The following is a 24,992-nucleotide window of genomic DNA, read 5'->3' as shown; positions in this document are numbered from 1 at the left end:
TTTTTTTTTGAACTGGGGATTGAACCCAGTGGTGCCTTATTGCTGAGCTATATCCCAGTCCTTTTTATTTTTATTTTGAGAGAGGGTTTTACTAAGTTGCTGAGGCTGACCTTGAATTGCAATTCTCTGGAGTCCCTGGATTACAGGTGTGCCCCACCATGCCTGGCTACACTCATTACTTTTGTACTGCTGTTGGCTGGTTGTGCGCAATTGCAGATTTGTCAGTTGAGACCACCTGGCCCTCAAAACCTAAAGCCTAACCCATTTGCTATATGGTCCTTTGCAAAGATGAAGTTTGCTCAATAGCATTAATTCTCCAACTTGGCCCTCCAGCAATCACCTGAAAGGTTGGAAGCCACACTTTTGAGAATCACTGCTGTATATGAAAAGCTACAAGGTCTGAGCTTCTGAGCCCTGTGCCCTACTGCCCATGCAAGTTACAGCACACAGGTCACGCTAAATAACACATACCAGGGATTGAACCCAGGGGTGCCTAACCACTGAGCCACATCCCCAGCCCTTTTTAGTTTTCATCTTGAGACAGGGTCTCACTAAGTTGCTGAGGCTGGCTTTGAACTTTCAATCCTCATGCCTCAGCCTCCTGAGCTGCTGGGAGTACAGGTGTGCATCACTGTGCCCAGTTAAATAAGTGTATGTTGAATGGATCAATTAGTCCACATGGGTCATGAAGAGAAGAACTGGAACGTCCAGATTTTTCACAAGCAAACAGGGAGGATATCAAACTCTGGCTCTGAGGTCTGGGGGTGCAACTGAGTTTGAACCTAATAGTTACTTTCTCAGGAACATGGAAGGCTTAGGGATGTAATCTAGCCAAGTGTGATCCCTCTTTGAGCCTCAGTCTCCTCTGCAATAATCCTAATTCTAGCAAATGCTCCTGGTGCTCTTGCCAGGTACCAAGCACTGTGGGCACACTGCTCCATGTGTACAGCAGGGCTCCTGCTGTCACCATTCCCAGACTGAGTTATTAGCCTTGCCACTCAAAGCGCTCTGCATTTATTTATTTATTTATTATCTATCTATCTATCTATTTATTTATTTACTACTGGGATTGAACCCAGGAGCTCTACCACCGAGCAACATCCCCAGCTGCCCCTGCCTTTGAGGCAGGGTCTCTCTAAATTTTTGAGTTCCAAATTTGCCATCCTCCTGCCTCAGCCTGCAGAGTTGCTGGGATTACAGGTGTGCACCATTGTGCCAAGCACTCTGTGCCATTTCTAAGTGTTTTGAAGAGGCCATGGGGAAGAACAAATAAAACATCCATCCATTCATTCAGAAATATTGGACACCTACCCTACTGTGTTGTGTTCTGCATTGGGGATACAACAAGAAACAAAACAAATGTACATTCTGGCATTCCAGCTTTAGCCGTTCACTATGTGAACTTCATTCCTAATTTACAGCTGAAGAAACCTCGGGGATTTCATAAAGATCATTATTATCAATGACATGTCTCAGTAGCACAACTTCTGAAGCTTCCCTTCCAGCCTGAGAAACAGCACGCTCAAGTCCTACTAGGAAAACATAGACAGGGGCTCAGTTTCCCGGCTTGCTCAATGGGCAAGGCATGAGTGGCCCTAGGCAGGTTTCAGTTGTGCTGTCCAGGGTAATGGGCAGTGACGCTCGCCTGGCCCCTCCACAGCACCCAGACGCCCCTTCCCGGTCGGCCCCGCCCCCACGACCACGTGACGCGCGGGGGTTTTCCCGTTTCCCTGGCGTGACGTCACGACGGGGGTGTAGACCAATGGGCGCTCAGGCTGGCGGCGCCGGGGAATTCCGCCGCCCCGCCCCCTCCCACCGCCCGCCCGGCCCGGCCCGGCGCCCCCCGCAACCCCGGGCGCCGCGCGTCTTGCCCGGCCTGCGGCCCCAGCCCCTGCGCCGCTCTCCCGACCCGCGATCGCCTGCCAGACTGTGCCTCCTGGTTGTCCGGCCTATCCGCGTGCGTCTGGGCCGGCCTCCTGGCCTTCTGTCCCCACTGGCCGGGCCATGCCGAGTCGCCGTGTCGCCAGACCGCCCGCTGCGCCGGAGCTGGGGGCCTTGGGTAAGCGGAGCCGGTGTTCGGGAGAGGAGTCTGGGGCGGGGCTGGAGATGTGGGAGTTCTGGGGGTCCTGGAGCAACCTGGGGGTTCCTACAAGAGTCTAGGTATTGCGCGGGGAGAATGTGAGGGTTGTGGGACACTGTATTAGAGGGAAGGAGGCAGAGGATGATGAAGGGTCCGGCCCAAGGTACTGGCGAGGCGTCCCGCTGTGGAGTGAGAAGGGGGCGGGGCCTCACTCTGAGGCAGAGAAAGGGGCGGGGCCCGGCTTCCAGAGGGAGAAGGGGTGGGGCCTGACTCTGAGAAGGAGGAGCTGGAGCGGCTATTGAGGGGCATAGGGGCGGGGCTAGGCTCCGAGAGGGAGGAAAGGACGCGCCACGGATGGGGCGGGGCCTGATGGTGAGGGCTGGAAGGGGCGGGGCTTAACGCAAAGGAGGAAGCAGAACCCGACTCGGGGAGACGAGGGGGCGGGGCCTGGCTGCGGAGCGAAGGGGAAAGGCGTGTTCTGAAAACGAAGGGCGGGGCCTGGGGCAGGGAATGAGGAGGGGTGGGGCCTGCCTCCCGAGAGAGAAGGGGCGGGCGTGACAGTGGAAAAGTGAAGGGGTCGCGTCCGGCTCTGAGAGAAGGAAGGGGGTGGGGGATTTCCTAACAGGTAGAGAATGGGTCCTCTGAGCCTCACCTTAAGGGGAAGAGGCTCGGACAGGTCTTGGGTGTGATGAAGGGTGAGGAATGGCAGAAAGGAAGGGTCAGGACCTGTCCAAGAGTTGGCAAGGAAACTTGGCCCGACTCTGCAGGTAGGGGGAGGGGCCTGACCCAAGGGACAGGAACTAGGTGGGGCTTGGATAATCCCCTGTTCGTCTTGCTGCCCAGCACTCTCTGAGACATGCCTCCCTTTCCTAGGGTCTAATGACCTCTCCTCGATCTCACTGAGCGTTTCCAGGACCACAGGTGAGCAGCCTTCCGCAGCCCTGTCCACCTGTACGTGCGGGATGGGGTGGGGGGAGCCCCTCCCTGTGTTGACAGCATTGGGCATGCCTCTGTCTGGGGGATTTGCAGAAGTCTTATTTCAGCCCACCTTTGATGAGCTGTGTCCCTTCCTGCCCTTTGAGATGGCCCCCTAGGTGTCCGTACTTTCTGGACTGTTAGGAGTTTCACAGGTAAAAGTAATCACTTACTTTGCAAGAAGGGCCCCGGGAAGAGATTCTCCATGGTATAGCAGAAGGTAGAGACTGCCATCTTGGTCTTTAGAGCTGGCCTTGCCATGCTGGTGCCACTGCCCCCTCACTGTATGAATGTCTGTGAGTCGCTTACCCTGTCTGGGCCTCGGTTGTCCTAATCTGTAAAATGGGCACAACATTAGTGCCTCCCTTTTAGGGAGATTGAGAGGATACAATAAGTTGATAACAGTGAACTTGCAAAGCAGTGTGTGGCACATGGTAAAGGCTCGATAAGTGTAAACTGTTAGAGGTGTAATAATAATGCTAATAATAATTTTTAGGCAGTCTATACAATAGTGTTTAAACCATGTGCATTGAAATCACCCAGAGGGCTTATTAAACAGACTGTTAGGTCCTACCTGGGTCTGGGGATGGGCCATGAGAGTTTGCATTTTTAGGAAGTTCCCAAGAGATGCTGAGAACTGTTTATAAGGTACCTTAGCCTGTGCCTTCCAAAATTCAGTGCTGCCTAAGGAAGTGCAGAATCCTCACCAAATTCTGACACCCTGTCTGTTATAAGTTTGCTGGGATTTGGAGGGCAGGGATAGAGTCCTGACATTGTGACTGTGCAGTGGTCCCCATTGGCAGGGTCTGGGCCTCTGTCTGAAAGTAGAATCTTGGGATGGACCTCAGGAATGCTGGGGCGGCCATAAAGGAGGTGCTGTAGCTTCTCCAGCACATGTGAGAGTTCGGGGTGGGGGTGAGGGTGGGGGAAGGTAGGAAATGGCATTGGGGACAGATACAGTCCATGCACTGGTTCTGGGCAGGAACAAGACTTGTGTGGCCTGAGACCCAGATCTTTGGTTTCAAATGAGAGTGATTTCTGATGTCATCTATTCAATAATATTTATCGAGTGACTGTTCTATATCTGGCCCTGTGCTGGGCAGGGCTGGGGACATAGCAGTGACTGAGATAACCCCAGCCCTGCCCTCATAGGACTCCTTCCCTGGATGGGGAGGAGAATATATAAACAATAAGTTGATGTGGGATTATAAAACCTAATAAGGGCCATGATGAAATCTTAGGGTCAATGACATTTAACAGTAGGGTGGGGTCAGGAGACCTAGGGAGACAGAGGGAAAGTTCCCTTCATTTTCATAAACACAGGCTGGGCCTTGGGGACACACTGAGGATTGGTCAGACACGTTCCCCACTTTTTGGGACTCACAGTCTGTGGGAGGAGACAGGTAGAAATCATTATAATGACAGGATATATCAAATCCTCATCAGTGCCATGAAAATTATAAAACAAAGGGACTGGAGTCAGGGGCTTGGGGGACTGTCTTGGATAAAGTGGCCAGGAAAACCTGTCTAGGAGGTGATGTTTGCACAGAAATCTGAAGGAGTAGTAGGAGGGAGCCATGCAAAGAGCTGGGAGAAGAGCATTCAGGAAGAGACCAACCTGTGGCAAAGGCCCTGAGGCAGCAAATACATCATCAGCTTTCTGCTCCCATGTGACCCATCCTGGCTGACCCTGAATGGTAGCAAGTCTGTTATCTGAATAGAGCCTTGAGTAAGGAGAAGAAGTTCTTAACATTTCCTGGCTGAAAGAAGATTTCAGATAATATTAGCCAAGCTTTATGGAGGGCATAGGGTGGTCGCATGCAGTACTTAGCAGTTTATGTGTGTGCTCTTGAAACCTGACATTACCTCCTTATGTAGGAGCTCAGACCTCATTTAATAGAGGAGGCTCAGAGAAGTTAACAGACTTGGCTATAGGCCAGTGACCACTGGGATTCAGACCAGCCCTGTGTACTGTACCCCTTATGTTGTAAAGCCGTGTCTCCCAACTTTCCCATTTCATAGACAAACTGAGATCCAGAGAGGGGAAGGAATTACCTATGTCCCTAAAAACTTGTCCCCCAACACTTTGTCTAATAGCAGCCAGCATTTATGTCTTGCTTACCGTGTGACAGTTCCAAGTATTGTTTGATTTTTAAAATTATTCAAGCTTAACAAGGTAGACATTATTGTTCCCATTTTACAGATGAAGAAACCAAGCACAAAAAATTTAAGTGGTGGCACAAGGCCACACAACTAGCAGGTAGCAGTGCTTGAACTTGAACTGAAGCTGTTAACCCCAAGCTCCAGCCACCATCACCCAGGACTCAGCCTCCCACTGCAGCCTGGAGATGCTTAAGGGCCCCAAATCTGACTTGCCTTTGGGTCCCCACTGCCTCCAGCATAGATGGATTTTCCAAGTTGAAGTAACTTGACAGTGACCTCAAGCAGGTCCCTTTCTCCCTCCCATCCTCACTGTCCCTGGTTCCCTAATGGGGACCGAGGCACCCTACTGACTTCACAGATGGCTTGAGATAAAGGACAGGGGTAACCACTTTGTAAGGGGCAAAGTCTGGCTGCCAGCTGCCACTCCCTGAGCACAGAGGAGGAGGCTAGATCTGGCACAGGACAGGTCCCCAGCCAGTGGCCTGCAAGGCATCCCTGGGCGGAGCCTCTGGCTGGGCCGGACCTCCTCTCTGGGTGACTCCTAGGCTCACTTGTGCCCTCTGGGCTTCCCCTGGTCCTGTCCTGTCGTGGAATGACGGGAGGTTGGTTTCGGTTTCTCCACGGCCCCTTTCTGGGTTGAGTTTTCCTGCAGGAGACAGGGGCTTCCCTGAGGACCCGGCATCACTGCTAGTCCTCTCCCAGGAAGCCGGGGGCAGTCTGGGGTGTGGGTGGGCACTGGGGCCCGGAGGATGGGGCTTGGATCCAGGCAGCTGAAGATCTGCCTCCTCGGCCCTTGAGGCAGCCTGCGAGGGCCCCGGGGGGGACGACAGGAAGGAACCTCCACTCAGTTTGCTCAGAATCAAGGGGGTTCATTTTCCCCTGGTGATAGCCCCCAGCAATGCTTCCAATCCCTGGTCTGAATGTTAGGGGAGGCGCTGGCTGAGTTTGAGGATGCCCTAATGCTGGACCCCAGAACTGGGGGGTGAAGGGAGGTTATCCCAGAAGGGGAAGATGGGGGCTGGGGCTGATGCCCAGGAGTCATCCTAGGGTATCTCAGGACAGAGGCTGGGGGAAGGGTCACAGGAGGGACAGGGTTGGGGATCTGTCTGGACAGATGACAGACCCTGGCCACTTTCTGAACCTTTCTTTCTCTTCCTTCCACAGATGAATTGGGTGAGTACCAGGAGGCAGGCATGCAGGAGGCGGAGGGCCCAGGTGCTCACATGGGGGCAGGGGGAGGCCTGGCCTCGGGTGAGGAGGGTGACAGTGCGGCTCTCATTTGCACCGAGTCATGCTCCCAAGATCCTGAGCCGTCCTTGAAACTGGGATTCCTCAGCGGAGTCAGCAGCCTCCGATTTACTATTATGGCCTCCTTCAGGGACGTCAGTGAGCCCGCCTGCCTGGGAACCAGGCACTGCTCTGAGCTCCGGGACCCGTCAAAGTCCTGAACAAAGCAAAGTCCCTGCCCTCATGGAGGTGGCACAGAGAATGGGTTCAGGAGTGTTAGGGATGGGAGTCGATTTAGGGGGTGGAAGTTGAGTGGGGCTCAACTCCAAGGCCAGAGAGTGAATGACAGAGTAACATGTGAATGGAGACGAGAAATTTGAGGGGAGCCGGTGTGGGTTGAGTGGGGAAAAGTGGGGTTCAGGACAGCCGTGGGAAGAACAAATACAAGGCCCTGAAGGGGGCCAGGCTTCTTGGGTGCAAGGAACAGACGGGGCTGGAGCTGGTTTTCTGGAGGGCGGGGAGCTGGCTGGGGGGAGTGTGGAGTCTGACTCCCAGGAGGTTTCCAAGCAGAGAAGGGACAGGCCTGGACATCCCCAAATCCCTCTGGCCGTGCACTGGGGACAGATGCAGGCTGGAAAGGCAGGAAGAGGGGGCTGTGAGCTTGGGACTGCTGTGGTCCAGTGGGAGGTAAAGGAGGTGACCTGGGACAGCGGTGGGGACAGGGAGAATAAGCAGAAAGTAAACATTTTGAAACCGAAACACAGAGGTAGAAGTGCGACATGGATTGGAAGTTTACCCATTTTTTTTGAGACAGGGTCTTACTAAGTTGCTTAGGGCTGCCTACCTTGCTGAGGCTGCCCTTGAACTTGGAATTCTTCTGTCTCAGCCTCTGGCGTCACTGGGATTACAGGCCTGTGGCACTGTGCCTGGCTACTACACAGATAGATGGTGGGCGTTGAAGAAGGCCCTTGCAGAGGCTGGTGACTGTCACCTGTAACCCTGCTGCTACCAGGCAGGAAGGCTGAGGCAGGGGCCTCTCTGTGTGGCCCAGGAGAAGATGACCTTCCAGCTGGAGCCCTGGTGGCTGCTGCAGAGCAGTTGTCATTAGTGTTAGCAAGAGGCAGTACCCCGGGTCGGCCCTTCCCTTAGCCAGGTGAGGGGTGGCACGGAGAATGGGTTCAGGAGTGTTAGGGACGGGAGTCTATTTAGGGGGGGAAGAAAACAGAAGCAGACCGACCCCAGGTTTCTGGCTCAGCCTCTGGGGCTGCTGGTGGTTGCGAGGAGGGGCAGGGCCTTGGCGTGCCCAGCGGGGCCCTGTGCCCTGCGCCCCCGGGGAGGCAAGGCCTGGGCCTGGAGGCCGGTGGGTGGGATGGGCGGGTCACGCGTTTCTGTCTCCCGCAGAGATCATCGACGAGTACATCAAGGAGAATGGCTTCGGTCTGGACGGAGCGCCCGGGCACGGCGAGGGGCAGCCGCGCCTGGTGTCCCGCGGGGCGGCCTCGCTGAGCACCGTCACCCTGGGCCCCTCGGCGCCGCCGGCCACGCCGCCGCCCTGGAGCTGCACCCTGGGTCGGCTGATGCCGCCCGCGCCCGGGCCGGGCCCGCGGCCGCACCTGGTCATCACGGAGCAGCCGAAGCAGCGCGGCATGCGCTTCCGCTACGAGTGCGAGGGCCGCTCGGCCGGCAGCATCCTGGGCGAGAGCAGCACCGAGGCCAGCAAGACGCTGCCCGCCATCGAGGTGGGCCGGGCGCGCGGCCGGGACGCCCTGCACTCCTGGCCCTGGAGGGAGTGCGCGGGGTGCATCCTGCCCTGCTGCTGCGGGGGCTGCTGCGGGCCGGGGCGCAGCCTCCCCCACCGGGGAAAAGGGCGCGCAGAGAAAGGCTCCTCCCGGGCAATGTGGCAGTGTTTATCAAAACTGTCCCTGCCCCTAGGCAGTGCAGCCTCCTGGCTTGCAAGTGGGGCCTGAAGAATCCGAGTACCCGGGTTCCAACCCCACTTCAGCCATTTACTAGCTGTGCAACCTTGGGCAGGTGACCCGGTCTCTCTCTGCCTGTTTGCTCCTCTACAGAGTGGGATAATAATAATACCAACCTCCTGGGCGGGCTGGGAGGGTTTGTTAGACGTGCCAGGGCCTCTTCCATGGTCAGTGCTGAGTGCAGGTGAGCTGCTGGTATCTTAGTGTTTCTGTGGCCCTCATTACCCAGAGGCTTGGCCATTCCACTTGGAGGACTTTGTCATGTGGCTGTGTGCAGCTAGGTGAAGAAGGGGGCTGGGTATCTGTGGCAGCCTTGTTAGTCTAACCAAGAATCGGGAGCTTGAGTGTTAATGGAGAACTGGTAAACCGTGACTCTGTTTGTGCTGGCACTGCTCTAAGGATCCATCTGTGAGAGCGAAAACATAAGTACCAAGACTGACAGAGAAATGCTAGAAATGCAGGTGTCCCCTGGGTACTGATGTGGAAATGTCTCCAGAATATAGTAATAATCCAAAAAATTCAAATGCCATGCAGAACACTGCACAAGTATTATACTACTGTGTGTGTGTGTGTGTGAGAGAGAGAGAGAGAGAGAGAGAGTTTGGAGATCCAGCCCAGAGCCTGGACCGTACTAGGTAAGAGCTCTAATAATGAACTACACCCCAGCCCTGCAAAACAACCCAAAAAACCACACAGTGGGTTTTGGTTTTGGTTTTGGTACTGGAGACTGGGCCCAGGGGTGCTCTACCACTGAGCTACACCCCAGCCCTTTTTATTTTGAGAGGAGGTCTCACTGAATTGACAAGGTTGTTGCTAAGTTGTCAATGCTGGCCTCATGCTTGTGAATCTCCTGCCCAGCCTCCTGAGTTCCGGGATTACAGGTATGCGCCACCATGGCAGCTTGCACGCTTTGCTGTGCGTGTTTAGCGTGGGGAAGCCAACCCAGGGTCTGGGGCATGCCCAGCACGTGCTCTACCACTGAGCTACCGAAGCTCCCAGCCCGTGCTCTGCTGTTCTTATTTAATAATATATCTTAGAGTAGCACATGTGGTGCAGGCCTGCAGTCCCAGCGACTCAGGAGGCTGAAGCAGGAGGTTCAAAAGTTTGAAGCCAGCTTCCGCAACTTAGCGAGACCCTGTCTCTAAAAAACTCCAAAACAGTGATCTTTGCACTTATCTTTATTTGGGTGATGAGCAGAGCAGCTGTCTGTCCTCTCTGTCCTCGCCACCCTGGAGGAGGCCAACAATTGTGGGAAAAGTTGGCGTTTGAGGGTAGAAATCCTGGTTCTGTTGCTTACCTGTGAAGGTGGGGGCGCTGCCAGTTCAGGGCTCCTCCTGGTCTCAGTTCATATGCAAAATGGGGTGCATCTCTGCCCCTCTAGGATCCTGAGAGCCTGGGCCAGCTGCCGGGAACAGGTGGCAGGCTGTGTGAGGGTGCGTGAGGCTCCTTTTCTACAGCTGGCCACTGTTATCTTTAGTTGACTCAGTTACAGGCATTGTGGTCCGAATTGGGGTGTGGAGTGCGTGTAGGGGAAATTCTGATCAAAGAATGATGTTCTACTGTGCATGCGTGTAACTCCAGAGACTCAGGATGCTAAAGCAGGAGAAGTCTGGGTTCAAGGCCAGCCTGGGCAACTTAGCACGACCCTGTCTCAGAATGAGAACAAAACAAAACAAAATGGCTGTGGGTGGAGCTCCTGGCAGGGCGCTTACCTAGCATGTGCGAGCCCTGGGCTCCCCCCTCAGTACCCGGGGAAATTAAAAAAATATATATATATTTTCTTTAATTGTGTATTCCCAGTCACTGGGGTTTTAGGAATAGGGAGACTGTGCATGGAGGGGGCAGTTTCACTGTTCTCCTGTGTCCATCTGTCCACCTATACACACGTTCTGTGTAGTGCTGGAGGTTGAGCCAGGACTTCATGCAAGCTAAGAGAGCCTCTACCAGAGCCACATCCCGGCCTTATCCCTTGTACGTTTTTAACCATTAATCTGTTTTTCCAATTTCAGAGATTTCATTTTTCAACTTTATGTTCCAACTTTTACCTTTTTCTTTTTTCTCTCTCCGTTTCTTGGGAGTTGGAGTGGGGTGGGTTACTGAGGATTAAACTCAGGGACACTCAACCACTGAGCCACATCCCCAGCCCTATTTTGTTTTTTATTTAGAGACAGGGTCTCACTTATCTTCCTGTCTCAGCCTCCCAAGACACTGGGATTACAGGCATGCGCCACCGCGCCTGGCTAGCTTTTTCTTTTCTCTTGGTAAGTTATTTACTTATTTTGCAGTAGTGGGATGGAAAGCAGGGCCTCAATCATGTTAGACAAGTGTTCTACCATGGAGCTGCACCCCAGCCCTCTTGACAGATTTTGAAATTACATAATATATGCAAGAATAGTGCGGTGGATACCCATATGCTTTGCCGCATTTGCTTTATGTCTCTGTCTTTCTTAGTTGGTGCTGGGGTAGAACCCAGGGCCTTGTCCACTGCTAGTACCCCTAGCGCATCTTTCTGTCTCTTGTTTACAGAGGGAGATTTGAACTGTGAGACAGGATACTGCATCCAAAGTGTTCTGTCGTGTGTCTCTTGAAAGCAAGAACATATTTTTTTCTTTATTCTTTTCTTTTTCTTTTTTTTTTTTGGTACCAGGGATTGAACCCAGGAGCACTTGGCCACTGAGCCACAGCCCAGCCTTATTTTGTATTTTATTTGGAGACAGGGCCTCACTGAGTTGCTTAGAGCCTCACTAAGTTGCTGAGGCTGGCTTTGGACTTGTGATCCTTCTATCTTAACCTCCAGAATTTCTGTGTTGAGACAGATGCTTTGCAGAATGCCCTACATCCTGGGTTTGTTGGCTGTTCGCAGATTTGATCAGGTTATGCATTTAGGGAAAAACATGACAGTAACATTGTTGTGGCCTTCTTAATGTCTTGCATTAACAGACCTCGGATGTTGCTTTGACCCATTGTTGATGATGTTAAGTTAGATCGTATGCTTAAAGTGGTGACCCCCCAGGTCTCTGCATGGTAAGGGATGGTTTTGCCATTGTGCTTTTAGAGTTATCCCCATATTTTAAGACTATCTTTTTCCTAATATTTTTAAATTGTGGTCTTTCCATGCCATTATTTTGGCTCTGTGTTTGTTTTCATTTCAACTAGTTAGGATCCAAAATGCCCAATAATAGGGCAACCTCTCTCCAAATCTGAAATCAGAATTTTTATCCCCATCTTTATGAGAAAACTGAGGCTCAGAGAGGTTGTTACTTATTCAGGGCCACACAGCACATTCATTTGACTGATAACCACCATTGACTAGGCCAGGTACTTTGCGTGTTTCTTTTTTTTTTTTTTTTAAGGTACTGCTGATTGAATCCAAGGATGCTGTACCACTGAAATATATCCCAGCCCCCCGTTTTAAATTTTATTTGTTCATTTGTTTTTGATAGTAGGAATTGAGCCCAAGGGTACTTAACCCCTGAGCCACATCCCCAGCCCTTTTTTACTTTTTTCTTTCGAGACAGGGTCTCACTATGTGCCTAAGATGTCACTTACGTTGCTGAGACTGGCTTTGGCCCACAATCCTTCTGACAGGTGTGAGCTATCAGCTACTGTGCCTGGCCCTCCTGCCTTAGCCTCCCTGGTTGCATGTTTCTTGATATGTATTTTATAGCTAAGGATATTAAGGTCAGAGAAGTTTCTTAGTTGGCTCAGGGCAGAGCCTAGATTTGGTGTCAGCTGTAATTTGCTCCTGTCTAAAGTCTCACCCACGATCCTGTGCAACGTCTACAGAGGTGAAAAGCTCAGTCCTGGAGTCTTCATAGATCCTGAGCCTATTGGTTCTGAGATTTTTCATCATTTCCTAATATTACAGGAGGGAGCTGGCTAAAGTGACATGTATGTATGTATGTATGTGTGTGTGTGTGTAAGTGCTGTGGATGGAACCCAGGGCTTCCTACTTAGTAGGCAAGCAGCTACTTAAATTAATAGTTTAACCCTATTAGACTCAGTGAGATTTACAGACACTAATACCTACCTTCCCTATAGTCACCCCCCAAATTCATATTGCCGTGTTGTAACATGAAGGAGTGACAGGAGGACATTAATCCAGCACATTAATGAATAAGAACACATTTATTTTAATATGTAAATGTTCAAGCACAGCCTCATGGGATACATGGATGTTAACGTTGCTTGGGCCTCTGTGTGGACTCCTGGGTACAGGGTCCACGAGGAGCAGCCTGACCCAGCCTGGCAGACCTGTTGACTTTAATGCCACATGCAGGCAGCACTGGTTGAGGGAATTCTTCACAGTATCAAACAACTCTTGGTCTAAACAAAAGCTAGTCGTCTTTCAGTTCACATGGTGGTTGCAGCCCTTGAAGATTCAGTGTATGTTGAAATTATGGGAAAATACTGTTGATGAGAAGCGGGGCTAGGTTCTGGGCTCCGGTCATTTTAGACAGGTTTGTTACTGCTGTGAATTCTGGAAACATGTTCAGATGTCCTGGAGGACATGGGGTAGGTGTGTCGGACTGTCCTTGGTATTACAGACCAGCACTGCTGGTCTGCTCCATCTTCTACCTGCTGTGGTCCCTGCCCCCCCACAATGTCAACCAAAGTCCCTCTCAATATCCCCTTCAGCCACTAGAGGGCAGCAGGCCCCCACAGAGACACCTTAGTTAATTGCATTTCCCTATTGGGTGTTGGGGATTGAACCCAGGAGCACTTTACCCTTCAGCTTCGTCCCCAGCCTTTTTTGAGTTGCTGAATTCGTGATCCTCCTGCCTCAGCCCGATAGGGTTCCAGGTGTGGCCTCTGTGCCTGGCTGGTTTATTGCATTTTATAGCTGGGCTTTAGGAGTGCAGAGTGGGCTTCAGAAGGACTCAGATGTCAGCAGGGCCCAGTTGGTGACCAGAGGAGCTAAGTGACTGGCTGAGTCAGGCACGGTCTGAAGAGTCTGGTTTCTATCTGTGTTGCCTGTGGTGGCTGGTGAGAATTCTAGCTGTAATTATGGCAATACTTTTTTCCCCAGTGCTGGGGAAGGAAGCCAGGGCTTCACACAAGCTAGGCAAGCGCTCTGCCGCTGGTCTACCTCTCCAGGCTCCCCATCCACTTAAAAATATATATATATATATATATTTATATTTTGATCCTGGAGATTAAACCTAGGGGTGCTTAATCACTGAGCCACACCCCAGCCCTTTTTTGTATTTTGTTTAGAGACAGGGTCTCACTGGGTTGCTTAAGGCCTTGTTAAATTGCAGAGGCTGGCTTTGCAATCCTCCTGCCTCAGCCTCCTGAGTCGCTGGGATTACAGGCCTGCACCATTGTGCCTGACTGGTCCCAAGCATTTTAGATGAGAGACACTCAGCCTGTCCTGAGTCCTTGTTACCAATGTCAGGGATGCTGAGTTGCCTCAAGTGGTGGCCACTGTATCTCTCTGCTGTACAGGTGTCTTTCTTTGCTTGTGATTACCTGTGTGTGATAGGTTTTGTGTACATCAGATTTTTTTCAAGGTTTGTGTGACAAAGAAGTCATGTGGGGTAGATAGCCCATTACAGGCCTCCCAGGTCACAGGTTGGAAGTTTCCGGCTTTGGATAGGAAAAGAGTCTTCGCTTTTCTTTTTTTTGTGGGGTGGGGGTACGGGAACCCAGGGGCACTCAGCCACTGAGCCACATCCCCAGACCTATTTTGTGTTTTATTTAGAGACAGGTCTCACTGAGTGGCTTAGTGCCTTGATTTTGCCGAGGCTGGTTTTGAACTCACAATCCTCCTGCCTGGGCCTCCCAAGCTACTGAGAAGGAGAGGGGTCTTAAGCAAACACCCTTCCATGGCCCTGGTGGGGGGTTGGGGAGGTGGGGATCCACCAAGGGCAGCCCCAGGGAGCATGGCTCGTCTGTGATGAGCCGGCCAAAGCGCACCTGTCTCCCTGCAGCTCCGGGATTGTGGCGGGCTGCGGGAGGTGGAGGTGACCGCGTGCCTGGTGTGGAAGGACTGGCCCCATCGGGTGCACCCGCACAGCCTCGTGGGGAAGGACTGTACAGACGGCGTCTGCAGGGTGCGACTGCGGCCTCACGTCAGCCCCCGGCACAGGTACCTGATCTCTGACCCCTGACCCTTGGTCATAGAGATTCTGAGGGGCCGAAGGTCGCCCGGGGAAACTAGGGCAGGGCAGCCTGGCCACACCCTCCCTGCTGCATTTCCCCCTGGGGAAACTGAGGTCTGGGGCAGCCACGTCCTCGCTTCAGCCTGCGACCCTGCCATACCCCGTGCCCTCCGGTGCTGTGCACCCCGTTTTGTAGAGGGAGAAACTGAGGCTCAGGGAGGTGATGGAGCGGGTAGTGGATGGCAGGGCTGGGGCTGGACTCCAGAGCCGGCTTCTCTCAAGGCTTAGTCCTTCTCTCACTCTACAATCTAAATATTTTTATCAAATGAAAGATGTAAAAAAGACGGCACCCTTGATCACAGCCGCTCAGGAGTCTGAGGCTGCAGCGTTGCAAGTTTGAGGCCAGGCTGGGCAACTCAGGAGACCTGCCTCCAGATAAAAGAGTAAATAAATAAAAAGGGCTGGAGATGAGGCTGAGGGACAGACGCTGGCCCAGCATTCCCAAGGCCCTGGGTTCATCCCCAGCACTGAAAAATGATTCTTTTCTCAGAAAGAAAATCTTTGACCTTCTAGCTATGTTTTTCTAGAAACAACTGAAGATATGCCACATATATGCAAGCACATATCTTTTTTAAATATTTATTTTTCAGTTGTAGTTGGACACAACACCTTTATTTCACTTATTTATTTTTATGTGGTGCTGAGGATCGAACCCAGGGTCTTGCACGTGCGAGGCGAGCACTCTACGCTGAGCCACAACCCCAGCCCACATATCTCTTTTTTTAAATATATTTTTTAGTTGTAGTTGGACACAATACCTTTGTTTTATTTATTTATTTTTATGTGGTGCTGAGGATCGAACCCAGGGCCTTGTGCGTCCTAGGCAAGTGCTCTACCTCTGAGCCACAATCCCAGCCCCAGCACATATCTTTTTTTAAAAAAAATTTTTATTTTTTAGTTGTAGTTGGACACAGTATCTTTTTTTTTTTTTAAAGAGAGAGTGAGAGAGGAGAGACAGAGAGAGAGAATTTTTAACATTTATTTTTTAGTTATTGGCAGACACAACATCTTTGTTGGTATGTGGTGCTGAGGATCGCCCAGGCCGCACGCATGCCAGGCGAGCGCGCTACCGCTTAAGCCACATCCCCAGCCCCTGGACACAATATCTTTATTTTATTTGTTTATTTACTTATTTTTAATGTGGTGCTGAGGATTGAACCCAGGGCCTCATGCATGCTGGGCGAGCACTCCACTGCTCAGCCCCAGCCCCAGCACGTATCTTTTTTAACAGACATTCACAACTTGTTTTTTGTTTCTGCTGCTAGGCATGGAACCCAGGGCCTTGTGCATGCTAAGCAAGTAAGCAAGTGCTGTATTACTGAGCGACAACCTTGGCCCCTACATCTTGTTTTTTTGTAACAATACATCTTAGACCTCATTCCCTATCAATATATTCAGAGCCGCCCTATCCTTTGTCTTGGCTATATGGTATTCTACTTCATAGATGCACACAATTAACTGAAACTGCTCTCTATTAATGGGCACCTCTGATGGTTCCAGAGTCTTGTTGCTCTGTGGCTAATAGTGCTGAGAAATACCCTAAAGATATGTCATTCTAGATAGGTGTAATTGCACACGCCTGTAATCCTAGTGGCTCAGAACGCTAAGGCAGGAGGATTGTGAGTTCAAAGCCAGCCTCAGCAACATAGTCAAGCCCTGAAGCAACTTAGTGAGACCCTGTCTCTAAATAAAATAATAACGGGCTGGAAATGTGGCTCGGTGGTTAAGTGTCCTTGGGTTCAAACCCTGGTACTAAAAAAAAAAAAAAAAGTACTTCATTCTTTAGGGTTAGTTTCTAAAAATGAAGTTGCTGACTCTAAGCTGATTTATAATTTTTGGGGTACTAGGGATTGAACCCAAGGCGCTCAACCACTAAACTACATTCCCAGCCCTTTTTATTTATTTTGAGACAGGATCTCCTTGAGTTGCTTAGGGCCTTGCTAGGTTGCTGAGGCTGGCTTTGAATTCAGGATCCTCCTCCTTCAGTCTCCTGAATTGCTGGGATTTCAGGTGTGACCACTGCGCCCGCCTTGATTTATAATTTCAATGATTTATCAATTTAGTAAAAACATAAGCTCACTGAGAGCAGGGATTTTCTCTTTTCTGCTCCCTGCTCTATTCCCAGAGCCCAGCACAGTGCCTGGCATGTAGAGATGCTCAGGAAGCACTTGGGCAATCAATTACTGCCAAGTCCTGCAGTTCACAGTGTGGCCAGCGGGGAGGGGGGCGTCCGACCCCTCCCAACCTCACCTGGAAGATGACCTTCCCCGTGTGCTGTAGGATGAAGGAGCTTGGCCAGTGTGTTCACGTGGTACAGATAAGGCGGGTTCCTGGGTCTTCCCAAGAACCCCAGGCCCCTCCTGATGCGGGGTCCAGGGGGAGCCCGGCAGCAGCGTTGAGGCCCGCAGCCCCCCTCACGAGCACTCCTCCCCCAGCTTTAACAACCTGGGCATTCAGTGCGTGAGGAAGAAGGAGATCGAGGCGGCCATCGAGCGCAAGATCCAGCAGGGCATCGACCCCTACAATGGTGAGTCCCGGGGCCTCACCCCTGCCCCGCCCGCCCCGCCCCTCCTCCAGGCCCCGCCCCTCATATAGGCCCCGCCTCTCCCACCACGCCCCTCTAGGCCCCGCCCCGGTCACCACCACGCCCCTCTAGGCTCCGCCCCTGCCCCACCCATCTTCAGCCTTCCTGTGTCCCCACCGCAGCCGGCTCCCTGAAGAACCACCAGGAGGTGGACATGAACGTGGTGAGGATCTGCTTCCAGGCCTCCTACCGGGACCAGCAGGGACAGACGCGGCGGATGGACCCTGTGCTCTCCGAGCCCGTTTATGACAAGAGTGAGTGCAGGGTGCTGTGGCAATTAGGATTGTCCCTGGCAGCAGGGATCAGAAAGCCCTCCTTAGTGTGGCATGAACAGACAGGAAATTATTATTTATTTGTCTCACTGACTAAGTTGGTGCACATTGGTTTAGCTGCTTGACATCATGAAGTTTCCACAGCTCTGTGACTCTCAGCTTTTCCTTCATGGTCACAAGATGACTGCCACAGCTCCAGACATCATATTTGTGTTCAAGACATGATATAGGCAGCATCACCCTGTGTGGTTGTACAGATCGCACCCTGCCTATTTTGGGGGATCAGCATTTACTGTGTAGCTTATGAAAATGGCACTTCCTGATTTTGAAAATGCACAACAGTGACCCCATAGAGCCCTAGGGAAGAGGCATCACAAAGAATAATACCTCTTTCTCTTTTTTAAATTTATTTTTTAGATTTAGGTGGACACAGTATCTTTATTTTATCTTCATGTGGTGCTGAGGATCGAACCCAGTGCCTCATGCATGGTAGGCAAGCGCTCTGCACTGAGCCCCAGCTCCAGCCCCATACCTCTTTCTTTAGTAGATAAAAAGTTTATATTCTCCAGAATCTCCTTGGTAGTCTTCTGCTCATGTCTTATTGGTTAGAACTTGGTCCCATGGCCATACCGAGTTGCAAGGGAATCTGGGTTTTCAACCTGAATAGAGGGGTACAGACTGGAAGAGGGGCTTGGGAATAGCTGTTCAGCCTTAGCCAACCTACAGGGACTGCCACAGCATCTAAATGAGGAAGGACAAGCCAAGCACAGTGGTACATGCCTGCAATTCCAGCAACTTGGGAGGCTAGGGCAGGAGGATTGCAAGTTTGAGGCCAGCCCTAACAACTTAGTAAGATGGTCAGCGACTTACTGAGTCCTGTCTCAAAATAAAAAACAGTGAAGGGTTGGGGATATAGCTCAGTGGTTAAGCTTCCCTGGGTTCAATCCCCAGTACCAAAAACAAACAAACAAAACAAACAAACAAACAAACAAAACACCCAGTACAGGACTAGCACAGTGCTTCAGGTCTGGTTGCATTCAGACCTCACGGTGTCACTGGGGGGTCCATCTGGTCTGTCCCCCAGTTGTGTTAGAGTCCATCCTGCCAGGGTCTTCCAGGGCTGTGTGCTGATACCTCTCCTGCACTCCAGTGAGAGCTTTTAGCGTCTCTCACCCAAATTTCTTTTCAATATTGAGAATTGAACCCAGAGATGTTCTACCATGGAGCTACATTCCCAGCCCTTTTTTATTTATTTTATTTTGCCACAAAATCTTACTGTGTTGCCCAGGCTGGCCTCAAACTTGCCATCCTTCTGCCTGGTTCTTTCCTAGTATTTTTGCTAAAAAATCTCAGGGCTGTCTCTCATTGGCCTGCGTTTGGTCATTTGCTCCTCCTTGACAATCAACTGTGGGGAGGGGAGGTGATGATCTGATTGGCCCGATCTGGGGCATGTGATCACTGCTGAGCTGGTGAAGGGACTCAGTCCTACCCAATCTCCTTGACTGAAATGGCCAGGGGCAGAGGGAGGTGTGTCTTGAGGGAAAGTGGTGTCCCCAAGAGGACTCTTCACAGAAGAAGGGCTGGGACTGCTGGGCAGGCAGAGCAGCGGCACTGCAGGACTTCAGGCCGCTGGCCGACCAGTGGCCTCTTCCTCCACCTGGACAGGCGCCCTGCCTCCTTCATCTCCTGCCTTCCCACTGACACCAGGTGGAAAGGTGCCTGGATTCTTGTTTTCCCTCATTGGCCTCTTCCTCTCCCTCCTCCCCAGAATCCACAAACACATCCGAGCTGCGGATCTGCCGCATCAACAAGGAGAGCGGGCCGTGCACGGGGGGCGAGGAGCTCTACCTGTTGTGTGACAAGGTGCAGAAAGGTGAGGGCCTGGCTGTGAGCCCGGGGGAGGGGGCTGGGGGTGTGGTTAACCAGGATGGCAGCCTGGAAAGATCCAGAACCCTGGCTTTGGGGTCAGATGGCACAGGCAATGGGTTTATCCTGGCACCTGTCCCTGAGCGAAGGTGGTGGCCTGTGAGTGGCCCAGGCTGGGTGTCTGGCAGCGTGGCCGTCACTCGGCTTCCCATCCAGGAGACTCTGGTCTTGGTGGAGAAACTGCCTACGTGCTTTAGGAGGGGCAAGTGGGAGGCGCTGGCCCAGCACAGGCAAGACCCGGGGACCCTTATGGCAGTTGTGGTAAAGGATGCTAAGAAAGCAAACCGGACAAAAGAAGTTTCTTGCATTTGCATCTATTCAAATGTCCCTTGCTCAAATAGGCTTCAAAACAAAACCCCAAAAACCTAACAAGTAAAAAAAACAAAAAAACCCTACTTTCACCCAGAAGCACCCACCTGAGGAGAGGGCCAAAGGCTGTCTGCCCTTGTGCTGGATTCATTTTTTCTATATCTTCTGCCATTTCTCTCTCTCTCTCTCTCTCTCTGTCTCTCTCTCCCCTCACCCCCACCGTCTCTCTTTCCAGTACTGAGGGTTGAACTCACACATGCTAGGCAAGCGCTCTACCACTGAGCCACATCCCCAGCCCTTTTTACTTTTTGAGACAGGATTTTACTAAGTTGCTGAGGCTGGCCTTGACCGTACCATCCTCCTGCCTCAGCCCCCTGAGTAGCTGGGGTTACAGCCCCCGTGCTGGGATTCTTCTACATTTTCCATCATGTGACTACATCATAAATAGCGTCACCACCAACAGTAATGACATCTGTCTCTCTCTCTGTTTTTTGTGGTGCTGGGGATGGAACCCCTGACCCCACCTGCACCCTCAGGGTGCACTCAGCCACCAGCTACATCCTTGGCACACAACATTGCCGTGTTCTAACTGCATGCCAAGCTTGGCTGCGTGCACTTGGTGGGCATGGTTTATTAAGTCATCCAGTCACCTCACCAGGGTGGCAGCCTGGAAAGATCCAGAACCTATGAGGCAGACCTTGTTATTATTCCCCATTTAATAGATGAGGAAACTGAGGCATGGAAAGGTTAAGTAACTTGCTTGAGGTGACACAGCTGGTCAGGTGGAGACAGGATTTGAATTTAGAAAAGAAGACTCTGAAAAGAACAAGCCTTCTACCATCAGCGTTTCTTCTAGGAGGAAAAATAAAATATAGAGTTGGAGAAAAATCACAGGAAATTGGTAAAAATAATATTTAGTACTTTTTTTTTTTCAAATGAGGGAAGGAAGCAGATTTGAAAAAACATCTGGAGAAAAGTCACTTTCCAGAGTCGTGTTTGAGGCGATGGTGATGATCATAGCACTGGTCGTGACAACAGTCATGCTCTTGGCGTCCTGGGCCGACTCACGTGGTCCTCTCAGCAACCCCTGAGGTCGTCTGACTTTCCTGTCACAGCGAGGAGACTGCTCTCAGCAAAGCCACTGCCTTCCTCGGGCCCTGGCAGAGCTGGTGGGAAGAGCTGTGGCCTCCTGGGTCCCCGTTGAGGCTCCACTGCTCGCTGATCCTGTGACATTGGACAGATGACTTCACCGCTCTGTATCTTTGTCTCCTTCTCTATATAACAGGGTACTTAATGGCACCTTCTTCATAGGGTTTTTGTGTGACACAGAGCAACCTGTATGTATCTGTCACCTAGAACCTCAGCACTGGCTGCTGGTGTGTCCAGAGGCGATTCAGTGAGATACGAAAAAGAAACAGGCAGGCGTCTCGGTGAGCCCGACTTCCCCCGAGCAGCTGTGGGACGCCTCAGTGCCCCCAAGCCTTGGTTTTGCCGTCTCTGACGAGGGTGTGCAGAAAAGAGTGCACATAGCAGATCTGAGACCTCTGTCCTTCAAAAGCCCTTCTTAGAGCTGGGTACAGTGATGCACATCTGTAGTCCAGTGACTCGGGAGGCTAAGGCAGGAGCACCTCAAGTTCAAGGCCAGCCTCAGCAATTTAGTGAGGGCCTCAGCGACTTAGTGAAACTCTGCCTGAAAATGAAACAAGTAGGGCTGGGGTTGTGGCTCACGGGCAGAGCGCTTGCCCACCACAAGTGAGGCCCTGGGCTCGACCCTCGGCACCACATTAAATAAATAAATAGATAGAGAAATAAAGTTAAAAGAAAAAAGTAAAAAGGGTGGGAATGTAACTCTGTAAGTCGCCCCTGGATTCAATCCCCAGTACCAAAAAAATAAAGTAAAAAATAAAAAGGGGTGGATGGGGTGTTGCTTGGTGGTAGAGCACCCCTGGGTACCATCCTCAGTACCACAAAAATAATAAACAAAGAAACAAAATAACTTAAATAACTAGCTCTGCTCCCAGAGGTTCTGGGAACATGGGTTTGGGAAGGTTCCCACCTTCCCTAGTGGCCAGGAGTGGCCTGTCACGCCAGGCAGACATGGGGGCTGAGCTTCCTCAGTGGATGTGTTGCTTTAGTTTGTTGCTGGGGGGCTCCCGTGTGGTCCCTGTGACTGCTCAGGGGAAGGACTCTTGGCACCTTGTGCCTGGTTCCCCCTGGACTGCGCTGCAGGCACCAGCACCCTGTCACTGTACCCTGTCACTATAACAGATCACAGCCATGGACATGGCCGCCCATTGAACTCTGCAGGTCCTCAGAGTCCATGGCTCAATCTGAACATGGTCGTGGGGCCCTCTGACATTGTGGGGACAGTGATTTTCCCTGCTTCTTGTGTTGCCCTAGGGATCAGATGAGATAACTTAGGATGCTCAATTTAGGATTTTTGACTCTAGAATGATGGTGTGAGATTAATATACGTTAAGTAAGCTGGGAGCGGTGGCGCCCGCCCAAGATCCCAGCAGCTCGGGAAGCTGAGGCAGGAGGATCTCGAGTTCAAAGCCAGCCTCTGTGAGACCCTGACTCTAAATAAAATACCAAATACGGCTGGGCATGTGGCTCAGTGGTTGAGTGCCCCTGAGTTGAGTCTCTGGTACCTCTACCCAGAAAATCAGCTGCAGCTCCTGCTCAGCCCCACGGTCACAAGGGGAAAATACCAACAGGCCAAGTGTACCGATGCTAAGCTACCGTGCTTCACAGTTTAACTACAGTCAATGACTTTTCTTTTTATTTATGTAATTTTTGGTGCTGGCAATTGAACCCAGGGGGACTTTACCACTGAGCTACATCCCCCGCTCTTTTTTGTTTTGTTTTGAGAGAGGGTCTTGCTAAGTTCCCCTGCCTGGTCTTGAACTTTTGATCCTCCAGAGTGGCTGGGATTACAGGTCTAAGCCTCCCTGCCTGGCCTGGGGCATTTTTGACCCCAGATATTTTCAGCTCTGGTGGGTTTGCTGGGATGTAATGCCATCGTAAGCCAAGGAGCATCTGCATATGAAAATATATGAACTACTTAGTGACTGGCCACGGGACGTGCTCAGGTGAAAGCTACCTGCCAGGTGATAGCTTCACGTTGGGAATATGAGGGCTGATTTTGAGGGAGGCTGAGCCGGTTCAGCTCAGAGGGCACCTGTCCCCACTGGCATCTCCTTCTCCCTCCAGAGGACATCTCGGTGGTGTTCAGCACAGCCTCCTGGGAAGGCCGGGCCGACTTCTCCCAGGCCGACGTGCACCGCCAGATTGCCATCGTGTTCAAGACGCCGCCTTATGAGGACCTGGAGATCGTGGAGCCCGTGACTGTCAACGTCTTCCTGCAGCGGCTCACGGACGGGGTCTGCAGCGAGCCGCTGCCCTTCACCTACCTTCCTCGGGACCACGGTAACCACGGCTCGCCCGGGTGACCCACCGGCCAGCTCAGCCTGGCCAGGGATGAAGCAGACCAGGAGGAGGCAGAAATGGGGGGGGCTGCCTAGCTGGGGGCGCTGCTGCCTCCTGGCTCTGTGACCGTGGCCTCGCAGGGCTGTAGCCCTTCCCAGTGCAAAACAGACACGGTACCTGTCACGGGGCGTTAGGGTTTTCTCACGCATTCCCTCAGCCTCTCTGCTCAGTGTGGCCCTATGCTGGCTTGTGCTGGGGACACAGCAGTGACCAAGAGAGCCCCTGGCACTTCCCTCATGAGGCTTACAGTCCTTTGATGGGGGAACAGCTCTTCCCCACAGTGATGGTCAGAGTGACTTGACTAGAATGGGGTGGCTTGGGGACTCGGGCACCTGCTCAGCCTCAGGGGTCAGGGGGAGCAGCTGCGCCGAGGACACAGGAAGACTAATGGGTGGGAGTTGAGGAGAGCATGTTAAGCAGTGGAAACAGCAAGTGCAAAGGCCCTGGGCCAGACTGTGTTTGGCATGTTTGGGAACAACAAAGAGGTGGGTGTGCCGGAAGTGAATTTAGATTTTATTCTGATTGGGGTGTGGATATTTGTTTGCATTGGTTGGTCAAGAACCAGCTGAAACTCTTCCTAAATGGTCTAAGATTAATTATTGCTTTGCTACTGTTGCTGATGGATTGTTCTTTGCCCCCCCCCCCCCCCCCCCCCCCCGTCTCTAACAGACAGCTACGGTGTGGACAAGAAGCGGAAACGGGGGCTGCCCGATGTCCTCGGGGAGCTGAACAGCTCTGGTGTGTTCCCTGTGCCCCCTTCCACGCCCATCCCCAGGACCTTTGGAGGGGATGGCTGATCCCACTGTCCTTCCCTGACCCACAGTTGAGGGGTCCTTTTCTCTGTTTCCCCTTCCTTTAGACCCCCATGGCATCGAAAGCAAACGACGGAAGAAGAAGCCAGTCTTCCTGGACCACTTCCTGCCCAGCCACGGCCCAGGTGGGTCCCGGCTTCCTGCGAGCCTCTGGCCCTGGGATGGGCTGAGGAAGCACGGCAGCCCTGCTCCTCCAGCAGCTCCCCTGGCCAGCGCTCACCACAGAGCCGGCCACAGCAAAGGAGAGGAATAGGTTCTGGAGACAGAGTGGAGGCAGCCACGCCAGGCGGTGGTGCAAGTCTATGATCCCTAGGAGGCTGGGGCGGGAGGATCACGAGCTCAAAGCCAGCCTCAGCAATGGTGAGGCGTTAAGCAACTCAGTGAGACCCAGTCTCTAAATAAAATAGAAAACAGGGCTGGGGATGTGGCTCAGTGGCCAAGTGCCCCTGAGTCTAATCCCCAGTACCCCCCCCCCCAAAAAAAAAAGGAGGCCGCCATCCCATCCCTGCTGGGCAGATGATTTGCTGTGTGACCTATGGCAAGTTTATCCCCCTTTCTGTCTCAGGGGCTCCTCTGTAAAGTCTCACTATGTCCTCACCTCGCTGAGCTTTTCAAATTTAATGTGGAGGATGGCCACCCTGAATGTGCTGCTCTGTTGAGTCTCACAGTAGCTGGATAGAAGACTGCCCAGAAAACCCGGTGCTCTGGGCTGAACAACAACAAAATTTTTGAAACAGAATCTCACTAAATTGCCCAGGCTGAATTCATGGTCCTCCCTTCTCAGCCTCCCCAGTAGCTGAGATTACAGGCATGCACTATCACACCTGGCATAAAAAAAAAAAAAAATTTAAAGTGTTTATCTTTTTACGGACACTGTAAGAGAGCCCTCAGTGCTCGGTATGGGCTACTCATTTAGTCTGCACAGTCATCCTGTGAAGGAGGTTCTGTCATTCCACCCATTTTATAGGTGAAAAAACGGAGGCCTAGAGAGGTGAAGTCTCTTACCTGAGGTCAC

The 24,992-nt window shown here is 52.0% G+C and overlaps 1 protein-coding gene across 1 annotated transcript in view; it reads left to right on the top strand.

Annotated features, from left to right (window-relative positions):
- Positions 1 to 1,834: 1,834 nt before the first annotated feature.
- Positions 1,835 to 24,992, top strand: part of Relb (RELB proto-oncogene, NF-kB subunit) — a 25,614-nt gene continuing 2,456 nt past the window's right edge. Inside the window, exons 1-11 of the mRNA XM_026403811.2 lie at positions 1,835 to 2,059; positions 2,954 to 3,001; positions 6,383 to 6,391; positions 7,847 to 8,184; positions 14,355 to 14,512; positions 17,021 to 17,112; positions 17,292 to 17,423; positions 19,210 to 19,314; positions 22,890 to 23,105; positions 23,835 to 23,903; positions 24,025 to 24,102. Of these exons, the coding sequence (XP_026259596.2) occupies positions 2,005 to 2,059; positions 2,954 to 3,001; positions 6,383 to 6,391; positions 7,847 to 8,184; positions 14,355 to 14,512; positions 17,021 to 17,112; positions 17,292 to 17,423; positions 19,210 to 19,314; positions 22,890 to 23,105; positions 23,835 to 23,903; positions 24,025 to 24,102 (1,300 nt within the window). The 5' untranslated portion in view covers positions 1,835 to 2,004. The remainder of the gene's footprint in view (positions 2,060 to 2,953; positions 3,002 to 6,382; positions 6,392 to 7,846; positions 8,185 to 14,354; positions 14,513 to 17,020; positions 17,113 to 17,291; positions 17,424 to 19,209; positions 19,315 to 22,889; positions 23,106 to 23,834; positions 23,904 to 24,024; positions 24,103 to 24,992) is intronic.

This window comes from Urocitellus parryii, chromosome 15, assembly GCF_045843805.1.
Source record: "Urocitellus parryii isolate mUroPar1 chromosome 15, mUroPar1.hap1, whole genome shotgun sequence".
Taxonomy (NCBI): domain Eukaryota; kingdom Metazoa; phylum Chordata; class Mammalia; order Rodentia; family Sciuridae; genus Urocitellus; species Urocitellus parryii.
Note: the sequence above shows the minus strand (reverse complement) of the source record. Positions and strands in the feature narration are given on the sequence as shown.